General features: G+C 44.4%; 1 protein-coding gene across 2 annotated transcripts; it reads right to left on the reverse strand.

Moving 5' to 3' along the window:
- Positions 1-531: 531 nt before the first annotated feature.
- LOC106609242 (transcription factor EC) lies at positions 532-16,806 on the reverse strand. 2 transcript variants are annotated; one of them, XM_082977647.1, is made up of 8 exons: positions 16,566-16,806; positions 8,939-9,205; positions 8,255-8,356; positions 5,974-6,016; positions 4,507-4,563; positions 4,318-4,393; positions 3,254-3,401; positions 532-1,751 (listed from the first exon to the last, which is right to left on the reverse strand). In XM_082977647.1, exons 1-8 carry the CDS (start codon positions 16,620-16,622, stop codon positions 1,290-1,292), a joined length of 1,212 nt encoding a protein of 403 aa, XP_082833773.1. In that variant the 5' UTR covers positions 16,623-16,806; the 3' UTR covers positions 532-1,289. The 2 variants fall into 2 exon arrangements, with proteins under 2 accessions (XP_082833773.1, XP_082833774.1); XM_082977648.1 differs by having other exon boundaries at positions 8,939-9,190; positions 16,566-16,805.
- Positions 16,807-20,736: the final 3,930 nt, after the last annotated feature.

The raw sequence follows: 20,736 nt of genomic DNA on the forward strand, positions 1-20,736 counted from the left end.
AATGATTAATTTGACATATTCTATCAAATCAGACATCTAGCTTCTTCATATAACTTTTAACGACCACGTTTTTTTTAAAGCCTATACTCTCCTTTAATTCTGCCTTTGCCCTGTCCTTAAGAGCCGTTATCTGGATCGTCATCATCACTCCTCATTTTCCCATTCTCTCTGTCTTTCTCTCTGTCGCTCATTTACTGTCTGTCACCCTGGGTGAAACCTTCATTTTACACACACTCTCACCTTTGTTCAGACAGTTCCCCTGTATGGACCTTCATTCATCAGTTTAACCTCATAGGTCTAGCCTCTGACTATGTGATAATCAACCTCTCTGTCACTCTTCCTGGTTCATAACTGGACTGCTCCTGTTAGATAGGAGAATAATGAAAGTTAACAGGAGGTCTCTCCATCATTTATTTGATTGTAATTATTTGTGATAGAGTAGGCAATATTACAAATTAAACACTAGAACTTTTGTGTTGGGTATGTGGTAAGCATGTGTGATTATAATGAGAAAAAAAACGCCAAGTCTGATTTATACAAAAAAGGGGTTTATTATATTTTCCCCACCCCCACTAAGAATAAAAAAAGAGAGCATGTTAGATAATGTAATGTTTTTTTTTAGGAATACATGGATTAAAACACATAAATACATAAAACATTTTGTAAAAATACATTTAAAGACAAACAAAGGAAGTGTACTAGGCTTTTTCGCCTAGTATCACTGTTCCATTTTAATTTCTGTTTGGAAGAGGAACCACCAGTAACTAGCTCTAGATAGGGCCCATCAGTGAACCTCAATGGTTTTAAAGTCCTTTTATACAATAACTGTAATAGTACACATCTGAAAAGGACACTGTCCTCTTTTGGCATATTGCAAAGACACAGTATAGTTTACAGTGGTGTACAACAACCCCAGTGTCCATTGCATTATGGAACAGTATTATATGATCAGTATGGACCGATTGTCTTTCTCCCTTTTTCTCACGACTCTGGTTCTGTCCGCGAGGTATGCACTCTCCACCAAAGTTTTTAAAAAGTGGGAGTGCCAGTGGTAACTAACCCTGGTCCTGGAGAGCCACAGGGTGTGCAGGCTTCTGCTCCGGCCCAGCACTAACACACCTGAGCCCACTAATCAAGCTCTCAATGATTCGAGCTGGTCAGTGGAATCGGATGTTTTGTTGGTGCTGGGCTGGAACAAATCCCTGCACCACTTTGTGAGGGTGACCAACTGCTGTATGTCCTTTGACCTTTGACACAGGGTCACCGTGGGCTCGCGGAGGGGTCAGGGATCATAGGTCGTCATCGCCATCGTCCGAGCTGAAGCTGCTCCTGTGACTGGAGTCCTTGGAGGCGTCGGGTGAGCCGGCAGAGAGAAGCGGGTCGGTGCCGAACGGCGAGAGCGGGTTGTCCATGAGGATCTCGTCCAGCCGTTGCTCCTCTTTGAGTGTGGCACTGAAGAAGTCTGTGAAGTGAGACAGCGGGTCGGAGAAAGTGGTGGAGCAGTCAACCACCCCCTGACCCTGGTCTGTAACCCCAGTGACGCCCCCAGTGGTCATGGCTGGCATGGAGGTCCTCTGGAGGTACTCCCCGTTCAGCTCTTCCTGATACAGGGGTGGCTGGGGACCCTGCTGTGACTGGGGAGCCAAGGGCTGCTGCTGCTGTTGTTTGAGGAGGTGGGAGGAGAGCTCTACAGTACCCAGGGCAGTGGCCATGCTGGGGAGGCCGTGAGCACGGGCCTGGATCTCCAACTCCTGAAACGCACAGAAAAGGACCAAGGATCAGGACAGTGTTCTTCTCAAATACATATGAATGGGAACAGTGTCGAAGAAGAAGATTTTTAAGGAGATTACTTTTCTTAGAATGAGCTCGGTACGAGTTGGCAACCCTTACACACACACACACACACACACACACATGCATACACATTACACACACACACACACACACACATGCATACACATATACCCCCTCCCCCCCTTCCTCCCCGACACACACGCACACATACCTCATAGTCTGGTAGATGATTATGAATTGACTTTAAATAGCACTCTAATGTAGTGGAGGCCGATCCATTTAATCTACCCCTCCTCTCCAGACCCCCCTTTCAGGAAGCAGCCAGGGCCCTCGGGATATGTGTTATAAACATGACGGGGAGGAACCAATGACAAAACCTCATCAATCAGCTACCAGCAGGTCAGCAACATGGTTCACGCCTCCCCATCGACGCTCTATGAGCAGTAACAATATGGAAAGTAGTCTGTTGTCAATCTACCTTGATAACGGTTAACCTAACATGTCGTTTAGCTAAGCAAACTCAGGGGATAAAAAGAGTGTAGAGGAATGCGATGCAAGTGAGAGGCATTGCTGTTCCCACGTTACGTGATGCAAAGTTATAGCCGTCCGTTTTTCTCAGTTTCAACATCTTTCTGTAGGATTCCAACAGTATATTTAAGTAAGACTAGTGTGATGTTTATGTGGGTGATGCTTGGTGTTGATGCTGTCTTTCTCCCTACAGTGTGTTATCAACGGTCATCAGCGCTTATTTGGCTAACGCTGTGAAGCTAACGTTCCGTTAAAGGCTTTCGTTAGCTCTCTCCACATGAAATGTCTCTTTTCGTCTCGTTTGTGTTTTCTGTGTTTTAGTTGGTCGCGGCGTTCTTTAGGATGACACTGTTACATTGAGAAGTATGGCTTTACTGTGAGTTCAGCGTAAGAGCCAGAGCCATGAATGTGCTGATTCATTTGGTGGTTAATTGCGATGTCTCAGTGGCTGAGGACATGTGGCAACGTCTCCACTGTCTGCTTGGCTCTGCTCTGCTGCCATGTCAATACCCAGTCGCCCCGTTTTAATGCATCATTTTAGGGCGAGGGGAAGTGGGGGGGGCGAGAGACATGGCTCTGGGTATTATTAGGACTCACAATCTAATTTTGACCTGATTCCTCCTTCCGGACGGATGGAGCCGAAGTCTGTCACTCTATTTATTAATCAGATAATTGTTGTGGCTTGGAGAGGAGAGGTGGAAGAGAAGAGTGGTGATGAGTAACTGCTTGACAAACATCAATAGGAGCAAGTCCGGTCTCTGTCAGGGAAAGGGGGTGTGGGGTGGGGGGGGGGTCTCTATTGAGCATCAGGGCCGTGATGGTGCACATTTATATGGTGTTAAGGATGGGGAAGTCGCTGGGTTGGGGATCTGTAGTGGTAGGGGGCTTGGGTTTTGAGGGTGTCTGTCTTTCTCTCTCCCACAGTCCATACCTGGATCCTGAGCAGTAGCCTCCTGTTGGCCTGCTCCATCTTCTTCTGCCTGTTCTCCAGCTCTCTGGCGTGCTGCTGCTCCTTCTGCAGCCACTTGATGTACTCCACCGACGCCTTGAGAATGGTGCCTTTGTTCCAGCGCATATCACTACGGCAGAGGGACGTAAAAAGATAACCTTTTATTCACCGCATCAGCGGAATGTTCTGTACAAAAACTTACACAGGGACCCATTTTTTATATATGAATAAGAAATGGTGATTTACATGGCCAATTATTCATTCTCGGACATTACATCCAGCCTTTGAATGGGAATTTTAATAGAATAGTTAAGTATAAGTGCGTCTGCAGAAAGTCCATTTTGGAACCGCTTGTATGGTAAAATTAATCCTCAAGTAAAAATAGGTGTCGGAAGAGGGGGGAAAATGTGACTTTAGAAGAAGCCAAGAGTGCAGGCCCCATTCCCTGATACCATTACTTTTTAAAAGGAGGAAGCAGTTGTAAAATTCACCTTTCTTTGGAACAAGACGTTGGTCTGTTCCACAGCTAATAATCTTCTTTATCTTGTCTTAATGGCACGGCGACAGCGGTAACCTTCCATTTAAATTCTATCAAAAGTTAAATTGCTGTTGGGCCAGTCGGATTCCAATTCCGGCTTCCGTATTCCATCTTAGTGGGCCAATTGTGCTCAAACTTTGATTCAAATGGGTGGTGGCCTTCTTTGCGTTTGACCCCAATCTTCATCATTGAGCTCTAAGCTGTAGTCTACTGTTGAGTGCCCAAGGAGGACACAGACTCACTACTTTGCAGAGCGTGAAGACTACAATAGCTACTCAAGTACACCCTTGAAATAGAAGCGAAATGTGCTCTTGAGTATTAATTTGAATTCAATTAACAACATTTAGCGGCCTGTGTTTAGTATTCGATATGCTTAACACCAGCCAGACATTTGCGCTTCTTTTCATGGCAATAGACTTGATCGTGGGGAGTTTCTTTGAGTCAGGTAAGCTAACGTTTTGAACATAATAAACACTGAGAAAAGTGTAATAAGCGCAAGATCACTTACGGGTCATTCGACTTTGGTATCATCGTTCCAAGTTCTTTGATTCTGTAGTTGATATTGTATCTTCTTCTTCTTTCAACTGGTCAGAGAGAGAGAGAGGAGAGCGAGCGAGCGAGAGGACTTTGAGTTACTTTAGTGCCCCACACAACATTTCCGAAGGTACTCTGTATTGAGTAGGGCGACGGCTCTTACTCAAGTTGTGGTTGTCTTTCTTCTGTCGTTCTTTGGCCATCACTCTCGTTTCATGTTCTGTGAAACACAAAGAAGAACACAGCCCGATAAGAAACGCACACAAGAGTATCCAAGAAAGTCCAGTCAGTTGATACACAGTTCTGGCCTGGATATTTCTGGGGTGGCAGACCGAGGGTGAAGATCATCTTCGCCACCACGGACACAAAGCCTGAACCTTCCACAGAGTCTGAACCTTCCACACACTCACACACACACACACAGTGAAAGGGCTCGATTTATCCCGCTCGCTCCCAGCCCGCCTGGCATACATAACTGCATCTCTTCTCTTTCGGTTCATTGTGGGAAAATCTGTGTCCTCTTTTAAGCCACTCAGCCTGGCAATTAAGTCTGCTTAACAAATTTGCTGATCTCCCCATGAGGGGAAAGGCATGATATATCATTCATATTCACATTCACATTTCTCCCAAATGATATAATTAGAACCTGTGATTGGATTTCTCCATCCGTCTGTTGATTCAATAAGATCATTTAGACCTCTGTGTAACTGCCCGTTGTTCCCGACCGCACACTTATATGAAAAATATACTAATTCACTTATTTTCTCGTCGGAGTGAAGCGTTCTTGAGGCATCCTTTCTATTTCCTAAATCAATTAGCTTTACTTGATGCATGGCATTTATAAAACATTTCTCAGAGGTCCTTTGTGTCGGGGACGATGGACAGAGGCCATTGATAATTAGGTATGTGAGTGATACAACTGTAATCCAAACACTACACATTTAAGGGAAAAATCTATTTGCTACATGTAAACATATTTGTCCTGTTTTCCTTCAGCTTCCTTCTTCATTGGACTTGATACGACTAGACAGTGAACTCGTGCTACTGAATATGCACCCTACAGAAGCGATCCGTAATTTATCCAAAACAAATCCATGTTGAACCTGCACTGTCTTCCATTATAATAAAGTGACTGACAAGTTATAGATGCTGTATAGAATACACAATGGCAATCGGCTGAGAGCTGACAAACTTAATCTAAGGATATTCATGAGTTTACTTAGTAAATTTGTGTAGGATTAACGCTGTACACATCAGGGTTGAAGAAGAGGGCCTACACAGCATTTTGTCATAATTTTACTCAGCCAAAGAAGAAAAATGACTAAATGGATTACTCTTTCTTGCTTCCTGTTGTCGGGCACCTTAAAAAAAATGCTTAACTTATTCATTCCTAAAAAAATAAATAAATGGATGCCAGTAACTGACATGATTTAGACTTGTCAGGAATGTGTCACCTAGAGTGTTGTGCTTTTATGCCACTGAACGTGGTTGAGTTTCACACTTCCATCCTTATTTCGATCATCTTTAGTGCTATGATGTGTGTTCGTACCTGTGACTTCCCTTTTTACAGTAGTGAGCATAGTGGGGCGTGAGGTGGGTGTCATTCGGCCATGAGGGGCTGTAGTCATACCTGGTTCACACCCATAGATGTCCAGCATGCTGCTGCTAAGCACCTGGAGAGAAGGAAAGGAGAGGAGAAAGATGTCAGGGAATTGGTTGAACACAGAACCAGAGAGATAACGTTTCATTCAGACTCGGGGACCTCAAGTTCACTAAGTCATTGAAACTTTTGGAAGCAGATTTGACTTTGGCTCATTTGAAAGCATTGAAATGGTGGCGGGAATTTGTAAGGCTTTCAGATGAGGGCAATCATAGCACTATTGGCAGTCCTGTCACTTCTCAGCCCTCAGGGCATTGCTTTGTGTGATCCAGCAGGAGAGGCTAGGGGCCTCCATGTCTCCCCACCAGCCCTGTTTGCGTCCCCTAAGGCCCTCTCAGGTCCTTCTCTGGGGGTACGACCTCGCTCCGTGCCCCTGTTTACTAGCCTAATAGTACCATTATCAGTGGCCACTATGGCTACTCAGCTTGAAAGGGCCCCAGAACACAGAGGCGTCTGTGTGTTCAAAATAGCACCCCACTGGATGAAAGCCGGGTCATAACCCGCCCAAACAGACACCAAACTGTTTTTCTACGTCGCTTGTCCACTGTGAGAAAATAGGCATATATTTTCCGAACAAGCGGGATAACTACGGTCTCTTTAAGGAACTCTGTTGGAATGCAGAGGGAAGGCATGTATGCATGTCTAATCTTAGGGAGCTGTGTATTTCTGGGAATCCTACAAAAGCCGGCATAGATGCCACAAGCTGTGTAAAGACAATTTGTCACTGTGTATGTGTGAAATTCAGTTCCTAGAGTAGTGTAGGGAGGGATAAGAATAGAGGTCAAGTTATGGGAGGGAAGGAAGGAGGGAGTGGGAGAAAAAGAAGGAACTGTAGACATTTCAATATCTGCAGTCGGTTTGCTTTGCCTGTAGATGGCTTTCTCTCTGTCATTATCTCTAACAGAGGGGGGGGGGGGGGTTACTTATCAAAATGAAAGATTGCGACGGTCCCCCGACTGCTCACATCGTAATCACTTCAATCCGCTCCCATCTGTGTTCCCGGGATATGTTGACATGACAAAACGACGTGATGCATCGTACTGTATGACTAATTAGAATGAATTGATCCATTTAAGCTCGCTATCATTTCGGAACAAGCCCATCGGGAGTGTAGGCATTAACCCAATCCAATGCCTCACTGCCTCGCTCTAAATCTCTCCTCCTCTCCCTTTTTTTCCTGTCGCTCTGATCTTCACTCTCTACACCCCCGTCCCCCCCCCGTCTTGTCTTTCATACACACACAACCCCTCTGCTTTTCTGTCACCCCGTTTTTTTTTTCCCTCTCCGTTTCTATGTGTGTGTTTGTGTGAATGCCTGCCTGCTTGCCTCTGTCTTTCTCTATCTCTCTTCATCTCTATCTCTCTGTCTGGTTGGCCTCTCCTCAATGCCTCTCTCTTGAAATGCGGTGGGAACACATTTTCCTTTAGTACCACATACCTCTGTGGTGAGTTCAGGTGTGTCTATAATCGCTACTCAAATGAATCTTTGTTTTTGGAATTCAACTCCAGATATAATTCGCACTGGGAGCACTTGTCTCTGCTGCCATCCATGCATTTTTCTAATGGAATGCCTAGTCTGAACAAGATCTTTTTTTGTTGTAGTAGATATCTAGCATAGTCTCGCCGTTCTCCCTCTGACTTCTTGACTACCATTCCCAAACTCCCTGGTAATGACCAGTGTCCATGTAGGGCTTTCAGCAACAACAAAAAAGAAGAATCACAGACTTAGTGTTTATACTAATTAACACATTCTCACACTGTCATCAATTACCGTGTAATGACATCACTTGCGGATGAATCCGTATTGTTCGGCATCTTGAGAAATGTGAGAAATGCTTTAAGCCTCAACCCAGGTGAAATGAACTTTGACTCATCGGTGGACTTAATCTGACCTCACACAAAGCCAGCTCTTTTTTCCCCAAGCAAGTCGAGCCTGAAAGTTCATGTTTGGCAGAGGAAGTAGTTCCTCATATTCCCCTTTTAAGTCCTTTAAAGAAGTTAGTTAAGCAACTTAACTTGAAAGCTGAACTTAACTACCCAATATATGCTCTTCGTGAGTGTCAAGAAGATCAAGGATCTTCTGGGAATCCCGTCTGGATCAAGGAATAAGGTCAGCAAGAATCAATAGACAGAAACACCTGCATGTCGATAGCATTTCTTCTGTTTTGACCCTTAGTTTTGCAATTCAAATAAGTGTTTTTCCCTTGACGTTTGCAACTGATATAATAGTTAATATGATTAGTCATACTTACATTGTTTTGCATTATGATGCTGGGATCCATACAATCCAAGCCCCCGTCATTGAAGCCGGACTCCAGGCTAATCAAGTCATCAATGACTTCATCCATTGGAAACTAAAAGAAAACAGTCATATTTGTACCAGCCTCAGTTCAATTCAGATACATTATGTATCCAACAACTGGTAATTATAACGCTAGGTGAGCAAATGCTCTCATTGTAATTCAATGTAACATTTATTTTTGCATCATCTCTAAACCTATCATTCAGAAGGTGGGACAGTTAGGATCCTAATCCAATAACAGACATTTCTTCACCACCATGCTGGAAGAGATCAGCCATGGTGGGGGGGGGAAATGTATGTTATCAAACTAGTTTCCTCCTTAACAGAGATTCTCTTTAGGAACTGAATCTCTGAAGTTATTGCTGAGCATTTCAAAGAGAATGGGCGGGTCACTAGAGATAACTGAGTTGTTTACACAGCCGGTATCTCAGGTAAAAGATATTTAGGACTCTGTAATCAAACCTGCATAGTGTGATTAAATCACTATTTTTGGCACTGTAAGGACCCACTAAACAAAGACATTGAGATAAAACAAACAAATAGCGGGATTGATTGAATCCCAACACTAAATATCAAAAGGTACCTAGATGAACACTTACTGTTGTTGAAAAGATCAATCAAAATGCTCACTCACCTCGCTGTCGTGGTTGGATGCCAGGGTCAGCAGTGTAACGGGGCTGCTGGGGGTGCTGCCATCACTGAGGGGGGCCATGTGGCCATTCCTCATCACTGGAACGGTGCCCAGGAGCTGCCCTCCCTGCGCAGTGGGGTGAGGGTGGCCCCCCTGTCCCCCGGCCAGCTTGGAACCCAGGGTCAGGTACTGCTTGACCTGCTGACTCTGGGCCTGGTGCAGGTGGAACTTAGAGCCCTCCAGGTGGCTCTGGACCTGTTCCATACAGACCTAAGATCAGTTATTGGGTAACACAACAGGCAACGGTTACTATGTAGTCTCAGATAACAGAGTTGAGTGTTAGTATGCAATCTAAGATAGACATAAAATATAAAAGTCAGTGCAGTCTCAGAGAGAGCATTGATAGTGTAGCAAGTCGTGAGTCATGTCGAAGCTGTTTCGTCAAATTGTTCTTAATCATGTTTTACCCCTGAATACAAGACAAATCCTCTTGACTTCTCAAGCAAATCACGGACAAATCAAACCTTAGACAGGCAGTAAGAAGAGGATTTACCGTAAGTGTAAAAAGTTGTAACAGTAAGTAGAGCACTAGCAGATGTCCCAATGTAGTATCCTTCGTATCCTTCAAATGTCTATGCCCTAAATGTATACACACACCATACAACTACAATCAACTTACTAAACCAATTATGAACATCTCAACAAAGTGTCCAAGTCGACGTCATTGGAGTATGTATACTGTTGCTATTGAAACATTAATCCTTACATTGGAAACTCGGGCTCCGTCTCTCATCTTGTAGTAACCACAGTCACTTAAGTGTGGCATTCTCATCAGTCAGAGAGAGAACAACTGTCTTCAGGTCTGGTCTGCTAGTTGTAGAACAGCTCAAAGCAGCAGTAGGATTGCAGTTAAGCTGCTGCTATCCGGTGGCTATCCTGGTGAGTTGATATGTTGAGGACTGTCCCCTCCTGTCCCCTCCTGCCGTCAGCCAGTGTCTTTATAAACTTCTTAAGGCTCTGCACTAAATTTGATAATTAGGCGAGAAGCCGGCGATCCCTTAGTTTCCCTCCGTGATAATCACTTCAAACAGAGACTCATCAGATTACCCCCGGGTTTGATCCCAACAGGATATCTGCCTATGGCTTTTGTCCATATCTCGACTAATTCAACGGGACCGCCCTGTTTCTTTTTGGGAGTTATCGGCCAATCACGATCGACCTCTAGTCCGGACTCTCTACGATCTCCTTCGGGGGTCTAGTAGTTGACTCTAGCACAATTGGTTCTTTCTTGTTCTTCTTTTTTAAATAACTTTGGATGGCCATTTCTGCCATGACCCCTCCTTTGGCCGTTCATTGTCTAATGTCAATTACTCAAAGAATAACCCTAGATGGACTATTCCGGGAGCTAATTTTAGTACTGTAGCTATCGTGACCCTATTTTTATCCTCTTGTCTAAAAATGTTATACTCTTGTCTAGGGCTATAAAGGGGATCATTATAGTCAGGTTTGTTTTATTGGTTTACGGTTGCTTAAGTATTTTGGGAAGAATTGGTTGATTGATTATTAGGTTCACTGGATGAATTGGGTTTTATTATCTACTATCAGTGAATTCCCATGAGAATTGAACGTCTTTACTGGAAACCATTTGCCATGCTGATTGAACTCCTGACAGTAAACGTTTGTCTCCTTTTAGGAGTAGCTATTCAATACAGAGAAGAAGCAACTCAGGTCAACTTAGGTCTGGACTACAGTTGTGAAGTTGTAATCCTTGTCATCATACAGGAACATTCAGAATTACTTTTTTTTTTGGCTCCAGACCACAGCAGACAACTGTGACCACTTGCTCCCCTTTACTCGAATACTAGCAACAACATCTTGAGGTTGTAAAAAAAAGAATTATAATCTAAACAAAAGTACTAGAAGCACCTGATTTGACCACAGACACAGATGCACATTTAGCACATAACGATAGTATAGAATCAGCATTTTTGGTCAACACCAGTGCTGTCGTCTGTCGTCCACATAGATCACATAGAAGACTGGCCCTGCTCAGAATGGACTCCCGCGCGACAATACTGAACTTGTCACCAATGAAGAGAGAGAACAAGTCTCATCGCTGGCAACTAAGGGCTAAACAAGATGCCATTTGTTACTCAATCAACATTTTTCCACAGCGGATGGAAAGACTGCCAGCGTACTACACTCAGCTTGTTGTCTGAAGAGATAGAGGTTGTCCTTGGATTAATAGCCTTCTCTCTACTGTACATGCAGCAGGAGACACGCCTATTAGGTTGTTAGGGGACCTCTAATTAGATTCCTGCCAAGTAATGTATCTTCTGTCACTAATGCGCGGCACGACAATGACAGGACTGTGCATGAAGACAAGACACACTGCAGTTCACTAGGCACAGAATAAGATATCTGCCCGGAGAATCGGCGATGTAGACATTTGTAAATGACTTTGACACTCTTGAAAATGGAAGAGTTTGTGTTTATTCTATTCCACTTGTTGGAACTGATTGTGACGTCCCTTCTGTCATTCAGTGGATTGTCATGATCAGAGTCATATATTTAAAGAGTTAGGCCGACTTTTAGAATTGTGAATTTTGTTCGAATTCTAGACAAATCAGTTACGTAGCATTGTTTGAATATTACCCATGCAATGCTAATGGGGAGCTAACATGGTTGCCATAGAATGTTGAAGTGTCATGTAAATGCATCATCATTTATACAACGGGTGGGTCTAATCCTAGATGCTTCGTGGTTAAAATTGCATTCCAGACGGTTTCTATTACACAAGTTACCAGTGGCCATAGCAATGACGTTGAAATGCCTATTTACTCTCTTCCATCTCACTGCGCAATCCACTGTCTCATCAGCCCAGCCAGGCAATTTATAAACTTGATCTCCTCTATAAAAAAACATCTCGACATTATCTTCCATTTCTTTTAGACTAGCATTTGGATTTCAACAGCGGAGATTTGTATAAACTTTGCTGTCGGTCTCGCCGACATCAGCGACATTGTTTGAATATTGACATTTCGATCTCCAGCTGTGCCATAGTAATGCACTTGTCGGGACAAGCAGACAGTTTATCTCAGCCAGTCGAAATCATGAATCAGTTAGCCCGATTTTTATGGATATATACAATGAAATTTCAATATAAAACTAAATGGAGCTAGTTTGCAGTCTTTCCAGCTTCAGATTGAAGTGATTGTGCTAGCTGTGTTGTTGGCTAGCTCCTCTGAACAACAGTGTCCTAATGAGAGAGCACATTTTCTATACCAGGCGAAATCGCGCATCATTAGCTCATTGTTACGAATGTACACCAATAAATGTCACTAAAAAACATCTTAAACAAATGCAAATGCAGTTACTTTGCTGTTTGACGTGACTAAGTTAGCTGTAGTTGGCTAGCTTGCTTGCAAGCAAGGGATAAGAACGTTGCCAGCCAGTATGGCAATGGAACGAACGACTGGGTCGCGTCCATACACACAGAACAGAAAGACTTAACGACTGGGTCGCGTCCATACACACAGAACAGAAAGACTTAACGACTGGGTCGCGTCCATACACACAGAACAGAAAGACTTTAACGACTGGGTCGCGTCCATACACACAGAACAGAAAGACTTTAACGACTGGGTCGCGTCCATACACACAGAACAGAAAGACTTTAACGACTGGGTCGCGTCTCTGGCCACCGAACCGATAGAACGAACGACCAGCCGGCCTGGGTAGCAACCTTAGATTCGTGTCGGGACTATATTGTCGCGTCTGCTCCCGCACCCACACACCCTATTGGTTTGGATATCACTTATAATTATTTTCTCCTATGTCAAAATGACCCAAAGTCATGTTTGTTTGTGCACTCGATCCATGCCATTATTCTGTCCCACTGTACAAGATACGTAGTTGAATGCTGTCCATATCATTCCACTAGCATATACATCATCAAGCAGTATGCCTAACAGACATTGGCACTGTAGATGTACTGTAGGCCTGAGGCAGACATTACATTTACATTTACATTTAAGTCATTTAGCAGACGCTCTTATCCAGAGCGACTTACAAAATGGTGCATTCACCTTATGATATCCAGTGGAACAACCACTTTACAATAGTGCATCTAAATCTTTTAGGGGGGGGGGGGGGGGGGGGGTTAGAAGGATTACTTTATCCTATCCTAGGTATTCCTTAAAGAGGTGGGGTTTCAGGTGTCTCCGGAAGGTGGTGATTGACTCCGCTGTCCTGGCGTCGTGAGGGAGCTTGTTCCACCATTGGGGTGCCAGAGCAGCGAACAGTTTTGACTGGGCTGAGCGGGAACTGTGCTTCCTCAGAGGTAGGGGGGCCAGCAGGCCAGTGGTGGATGAACGCAGTGCCCTTGTTTGGGTGTAGGACCTGATCAGAGCCTGAAGGTATGGAGGTGCCGTTCCCTTCACAGCTCCGTAGGCAATCACCATGGTCTTGTAGCGGATGCGAGCTTCAACTGGAAGCCAGTGGAGAGAGCGGAGGAGCGGGGTGACGTGAGAGAACTTGGGAAGGTTGAACACCAGACGGGCTGCGGCGTTCTGGATGAGTTGTAGGGGTTTAATGGCACAGGCAGGGAGCCCAGCCAACAGCGAGTTGCAGTAATCCAGACGGGAGATGACAAGTGCCTGGATTAGGACCTGCGCCGCTTCCTGTGTGAGGCAGGGTCGTACTCTGCGAATGTTGTAGAGCATGAACCTACAGGATCGGGTCACCGCCTTGATGTTAGTGGAGAACGACAGGGTGTTGTCCAGGATCACGCCAAGGTTCTTAGCACTCTGGGAGGAGGACACAAGGGAGTTGTCAACCGTGATGGCGAGATCATGGAACGGGCAGTCCTTCCCCGGGAGGAAGAGCAGCTCCGTCTTGCCGAGGTTCAGCTTGAGCTGGTGATCCGTCATCCACACTGATATGTCTGACAGACATGCAGAGATGCGATTCGCCGCCTGGTTATCAGAAGGGGGAAAGGAGAAGATTAATTGTGTGTCGTCTGCATAGCAATGATAGGAGAGACCATGTGAGGATATGACAGAGCCTAGTGACTTGGTGTATAGCGAGAATAGGAGAGGGCCTAGAACAGAGCCCTGGGGGACACCAGTGGTGAGAGCGCATGGTGCGGAGACAGATTCTCGCCACGCCACCTGGTAGGAGCGACCTGTCAGGTAGGACGCAATCCAAGCGTGGGCCGCGCCGGAGATGCCCAACTCGGAGAGGGTGGAGAGGAGGATCTGATGGTTCACAGTATCAAAGGCAGCAGATAGGTCTAGAAGGATGAGAGCAGAGGAGAGAGAGTTAGCTTTAGCAGTGCGGAGAGCCTCCGTGACACAGAGAAGAGCAGTCTCAGTTGAATGCCCAGTCTTGAAACCTGACTGATTAGGATCAAGAAGGTCATTCTGAGAGAGATAGCAGGAGAGCTGGCCAAGGACGGCACGTTCAAGAGTTTTGGAGAGAAAAGAAAGAAGGGATACTGGTCTGTAGTTGTTGACATCGGAGGGATCGAGTGTAGGTTTTTTCAGAAGGGGTGCAACTCTCGCTCTCTTGAAGACGGAAGGGACGTAGCCAGCGGTCAAGGATGAGTTGATGAGCGAGGTGAGGAAGGGGAGAAGGTCTCCGGAAATGGTCTGGAGAAGAGAGGAGGGGATAGGGTCAAGTGGGCAGGTTGTTGGGCGGCCGGCCGTCACAAGACGCGAGATTTCATCTGGAGAGAGAGGGGAGAAAGAGGTCAAAGCACAGGGTAGGGCAGTGTGAGCAGGACCAGCGGTGTCGTTTGACTTAGCAAACGAGGATCGGATATCGTCAACCTTCTTTTCAAAATGGTTGACGAAGTCATCCGCAGAGAGGGAGGAGGGGGGGGGGAGGGGGAGGAGGATTCAGGAGGGAGGAGAAGGTAGCAAAGAGCTTCCTAGGGTTAGAGGCAGATGCTTGGAATTTAGAGTGGTAGAAAGTGGCTTTAGCAGCAGAGACAGAAGAGGAGAATGTAGAGAGGAGTGAGTGAAAGACATATTTTGTACTCCCAATGCAGTTGGCTTCTGATTGAATCAGAGCATACATTTGTTGTTGTTTCGTTTGTTTTTCTAATGGCTGGTGGGGAGAATATCCATGAGAGCTTTGATTCCTATTAGGACGGCAGCTGTGCCCACTTCATAACTTTGTTTTCGCTGCTTAAGCCACTAAAACGAGGAATGTCTCACAGGCAGAGAAGGGAGCGACAACTTTACTGATCTGATCCATGGATCACTCTGGGACTGACTCTTACTGTCTGTCTCCTACTTTTTTCTTTTTTTCTGTCTCCTACTCTGATGTATAACATACTGCATTATTTCACACGACATAGCTGTGATGGCACTGATAAAGAAAGTGCATCATGTTTATGAAATGTTCTGTCGGTTATGATAAATGAGAGTTAAATGGGATGCGCAGTATGTCAAAGTCAACAAGACAACACGAATAATGTATGGACAGATTCAGGCTTCCCATTAAATGACCTTTTATGATGAAGAGGGTCATAAAAAGTTGGGCTGAAATCATTTTCAAGACGAAACTTGGTAAAAAACCATTCACGTTCTAACAACATCACGTAAGACCGTGCAAAAGTGACTAAGAACGCTTTCAAATATCAAATTAAGCTAATTGATGTTTTTAACATTTAAAAGTACTCTACAAACTCTACTTAATATCCATACTCAAATCTACTTTAAATTGTGACAAAGTTGCGCTGATTTACCTCGGTATGTACTTTCTCCTTGAAGTCAGACAGTGAAGCCCTGCAGTAGCACAGTGATCTATGGTCTTTGATGACGCCTCTGTATGTCACAGATCTCACTCCCAGGTAGCTACTGTTCACTATTCTAGATAGCCAGCTATTGTTTAACTCAGTTTCACTCTTACCCAAGTTCTTGTTTCACTTCAAATGAATCTGGATTATGAAACACTGGGTTATTATTTCGCTTGGACAGGTTTTTTCAATTCTGGACATAACTTTACAACTGTTGGGATTCATTTCTACTATGAATCCCAACCTTTAGTGTTATAAAGCATTACGTATTGTGAAGTAATACTACTACAGTAATGCTATGCAGTAATGCACTTTCTGTGGTGTAAATACAGAAATGCATACAGACCTATGTGGAACACGACAGATATGTTCTCAGACATGGTTCCTGTGGATATGCTGAGCCAGCTCACCAGTTGATAGCTGTGACCACACATCTGAGATTGTATAGAGGGAGGAGAGATAATTCCACACTGAGTAGAATTGCCCTTTTTTGGAATGTCAGTCTTGAAGATCATGCTCTTTGGAACCGTGTGTGTATGTGCATGTGTAAGTAGTAAGTGAGTGTTATATAGGTCACACAGAAAATGCCATTACAATAACCCCCCATACATAGACACCCCATCAGCCAAACAAAGCACTTTCACTTGTATCCAAGCACAAGATCTGCTAGTACCTCAATATACATGCAGTATCCTGGGTGAGACTGCAGAGACCCCCCCACTCCCCTTTTCTTCTCCCTATCTCTTTCCTTATTTATCCTTCTCTTTCTCCTCCCCTATTTATCCCCCTCTTTCCCTCTCTCCTTTGCCTGCTGATGTCACCTACCGGCAGTATCTGGATCTCAGTCAGAGTGATAACTTTGACCACACAGGATTGACTCATGGCTCCGAGAGTGACGGCCTCCCCCTACAGAGACGACTCAGGCAACAGAAGAAGAAGCGCTACCGCACTGCCTGTCTGTCAGGATCCCAGAAAGAGAAAAAGGAGAAGAAGAGAGGAGCTGCCATGTGCGCTTCCTGAGCTTTGCTGAAACTAACGTATGTCGTTCCAGGAAAGGAAGGTATGACACATCGGCTTTTTGGAGAGCAGGTCCGCTTCCTTTAAGTGTGTGTGGGCGTGCGTGAGCCGAGCACTCATTGCAAACCCTAACATTGGGTTAGGAAAAGGCCTGACTGTGGCAGAAATACAGATGGCAGTTGGTCTGAAGCAGACAGGGGGGGATAGGTCTGTGTTCCTGCCTCCGACTTGCCACACTTTCCTGCCTGAAACCCTTTCAGCTCTGATTAGCACATTTCTCCCAGGTTATCTCACTGACACTCACTTCCCCAGGAATCCCTTTACTACACACACAAACACACACAGGACTCACTGGGCATTCAGAAGGCGTTGTGCTTACCAGAACCTCTCTGTACCAGAAGTACTGAGGACAGCAAAGTGGAAGCTTGTGTGACTCAACCTCTTGACCCTGTAGCATTAGATAATGTCAAAACAATCAGCGAAATGTCCAAGCCAACAAACACCTAGTCTGGGAAATGGATTCTTCCATTAGGGAACCATATTTCAGGAGTGAGACTGATAGTATTTCTTTGAAACGCTTCCTCTGCCAAATATTCTGCAAAAACATTGTGTTGTGTCTGTTTGTCACTATTGGTTAATTCTCACTACTTCAGTCGATGTCAGCTGTATCAATATTTGTGATGATTGAACACCCTAATTCCTTTATGAACAGTTAAGTAAACGTATCAGAGCTGAATTTATGTACAGTGAACGCAATAAGGGTTCAAATTACATTACAATGAAGCAGATAGCAAGCACATGGTCTTTGGAGTGCATGCTTAACTTAACACTTAAACGCTCAATTAAGGCCATGTCTCGCAGTGTCGTAAAGAAGCATGTTGTTGTGAATTAGTTTTCTGGTGGGAGGCTTGTTTGTGACGTAATAAACACACATGTCTCTGGGCCTGAACGGTTCATGATTTTATTATTGTGGGAAATCCTTAAGCTGATACCGTTAGGCTACTGGCCTTAGTGGAGTCATTGTGTTAACTGATCGTTTTAATTATCTGAGTAAATGAGCAGTCGAATTGAAGTGACACTTTAGCCAATGTTTTAGTATCATTTTGTTCTGCGTTTAGTGGACACATTTAGTGGACAGGAAGTTCTCAACTGGGAAGGACGTTGGAGTTCTCAGACAAGTGCTTGTTCAGCTCCCTCTCTCTGTGTGTGTGTGTGTGTGTGTGTGTGTGTGTGTGTGTGTGTGTGTGTGTGTGTGTGTGTGTGTGTGTGTGTGTGTGTGTGTGTGTGTGGCGCGCGCGCGCGCGCGTGCGTACCTTTGTATGACCCCTTATGCCTCCGTCTATTTTCGCCACTGCTGAAATTCCTGGCTGGCCACTTTCCATTCATCTTGGAGCCCATCCAGAATGCTCACCTTTGTTAGTCCCACACACCACAGCAGATATATTTAAAACATGAGCAAGGTACTTTCTGTAAGAGTTGGCCTGCTTCTGAGACAAGACTTCAAAGTCCTGCTCCCACATCTAAGGGCTGTTTTATCCTGCTAGAAAAGGAATGCATAATAGCCGCTGCACCTCCCTTTAATGATTCATATATAAATTAAATATTACAGCCATTTTAATGTCAGTGTTATATGTGTGCCTAACGGTTACATTGAGCTTGATGTTGGTATAGGGGTGGGAAATGTTGACCTTGTATTTGTACGTTTCTTTACAATGCGCATGTACCGTAGCCTACGGTACATGGGGAATAGAGGGATGTCTACTGTGTAGATGGATATAATGTTGATTGGTTTTAATGAAGACTTGCCCGTCCGTACCAATCACAATATCTATTGAACAACATACAAAATCCGACAGTAAACTCTGATATGAGTGAATTAGGAACATCATTGCATTTCTCGAATGCTTGTAACATTTTAAGTGCGTGGATTTTTAATTCTAGATAAGCCTATAATTAGCTCATTAGTGGCAATATCTTTTGTCCAACGCATATCTTTCAGTTTCTGTTTTAATCATCCGTAGCCTAAAGAGGTCATCAAACACTGACTGAATGACCCTTTGGCTAACTAACAGTACCATCCACACAGACTCACATGCACACATACATATGCACCCCCCCCCCCCCCTCCCCCCACACACACACACACACACACACACACACACACCCACACGAATCGAGACTTTTTTTGAAGAAGAGGGGCAGCAACGTTACAAACTATTTCATACACTTTCTAATAGGTTCGTAGGGTGGAGAGGGGAGATGAACGAGACCGTTCTTCTTTAGTCATTTCGCAGGAGATGCAATTACGGCGAAATGGAGTAATGTGATTTTCGCTCCTTAAATCAATTAGCCCGGTCCTTCCCTGTCATGGATGACAAGAGGCTGTTCACAGGGACACCTGAGAGCTAAGGCATCTAAGGTCATCCTCCTCCTCCTCCCCTCCCTGCTTCCTTCTCTTTGCTCCTGTTTAAATGACTGAGATTAGAAGGTAGATTGGAAATTTGGAAGGTATGCCAATTTTCCTGTGAAGCTAGCAGCGCCAATGAGAGGCGTGCCTGTATGGATCTCCCTGTGATACGCTTGTCTTGAACTAGGGTAATGAGCTGCTATAGTAGGGGAGAACCGGGCCGAAAATAACACTTGTATTTTTTTTTTCATAATTACTCAGAATATCGATAGAGCTCGAGACACCATATTTTATGACAACTTATATATGTCCTCTACCATTAGCAACTGTAATTTCATTTCTAGGGTAAATGAGTTTAAATGAAATAGACTGTCACGACCTGATCTGTTTCACCTGTCCTTGTGATTGTCTCCACCCCCTCCAGGTTTCGCTTATTTTCCCTGGTGTATTTATCCCTGTGTTTCCTGTCTCTCTGTGCCTGTTCGTCTTGTATGTTCAAGTCAACCAGCGTGTTTTTTTCCCCGTGCTCCTGCTTTTCTATTCTCTTTTACTAGTCCTCCCCGTTTTGACCTTTGTCTGTTTTTCTGGACTCCATTCCCGCCTGCCTGACCATTCTGCCTGCCTTGACCTCGAGCCTGCCTGCCATTCTGTACCTCTGGAACTCTGAACTGGTTTTGACCATTTGCCTGTCCATGACCATTCTCTTGCCTATCCCCTTTTGGATTGTTAATAAACATCTTGGACTCTAACCGTCTGCCTCCTGTGTCTGCATCTGGGTCTCGCCTTGTGCCCTTATTTAGACAGAGAACAGAACAACAGCGCCGTTACTTTTGGACCTGTCGGTGGGGCGGGAGTAACACAGCCTTGGGACAGAAGTAACGGCGGGAGAGAAGTGCAAAATATCGGTCTTTTCTTCATGTTTCTGGTTTGTAATGGACGTTACTTTCAACAAAATGTTCTATCAGCCAAAATGTCATGTTTGTGTCGATTTTGAATGATTAATGCTAAAGGTTTGTAATTTATGAAAATGAACCGTGCGTCAATATCGCAACGTTGCGCAACCACAATATTTTGCCTTCCAATATTAATCAGATTAAAATTGATCACCTAATAGTTGTGTTAACCATCATTTCCTCATCTCACGTTAACGGGAATGTAGTAGATGTTTTTCACCATTTTCAATGACTTCATGCTTAGCCCTACCAATCAGGTGTGCTCCACCTTGTCATGCACGCTCCTCGTGTCTTGATAGAATAAAACATCTTTGTTCTCCTCACAGACAGACATAAAGGCACTGTACATGGGTTGAATGGGGTTTTCAGGTGTTTTTTTATTCACTATGTTTTTGAAAAGGATGAGAGATGCTACTGAAAGGCTAAAGACATGCTGTTAAAATACTGCTGATTGTCTACAAATCGTTTGTTGAACACCTGTAGATGAACTACAGACAGACTTTGACATGTTACTGATAGTCCATCTGTAGATACTCTACAAACTATCCAAATAAAATGTTACTGATTAGAGAAGCATGATCAACACCAACTACAGAATGCATCAATACAATTTGAGGGC

The sequence above is a fragment of the Salmo salar genome, chromosome 07, assembly GCF_965601325.2.
Source record: "Salmo salar chromosome 07, fSalSal1, whole genome shotgun sequence".
Classification (NCBI taxonomy): domain Eukaryota; kingdom Metazoa; phylum Chordata; class Actinopteri; order Salmoniformes; family Salmonidae; genus Salmo; species Salmo salar.

Bases quoted from the DNA above. Each gene is read 5' to 3' on its own strand.
- LOC106609242 (XM_082977647.1), bottom strand. From the start codon at position 16,622: ATGAGTCAATCCTGTGTGGTCAAAGTTATCACTCTGACTGAGATCCAG. The intron at 6,017-8,254 runs GTAAGTATGACT...CCTTCTCTCCAG, and splicing joins GCATCATAATGCAAAACAAT to GTGCTTAGCAGCAGCATGCT. The intron at 1,752-3,253 runs GTATGGACTGTG...TGTGCGTTTCAG, and splicing joins GGCTACTGCTCAGGATCCAG to GAGTTGGAGATCCAGGCCCG.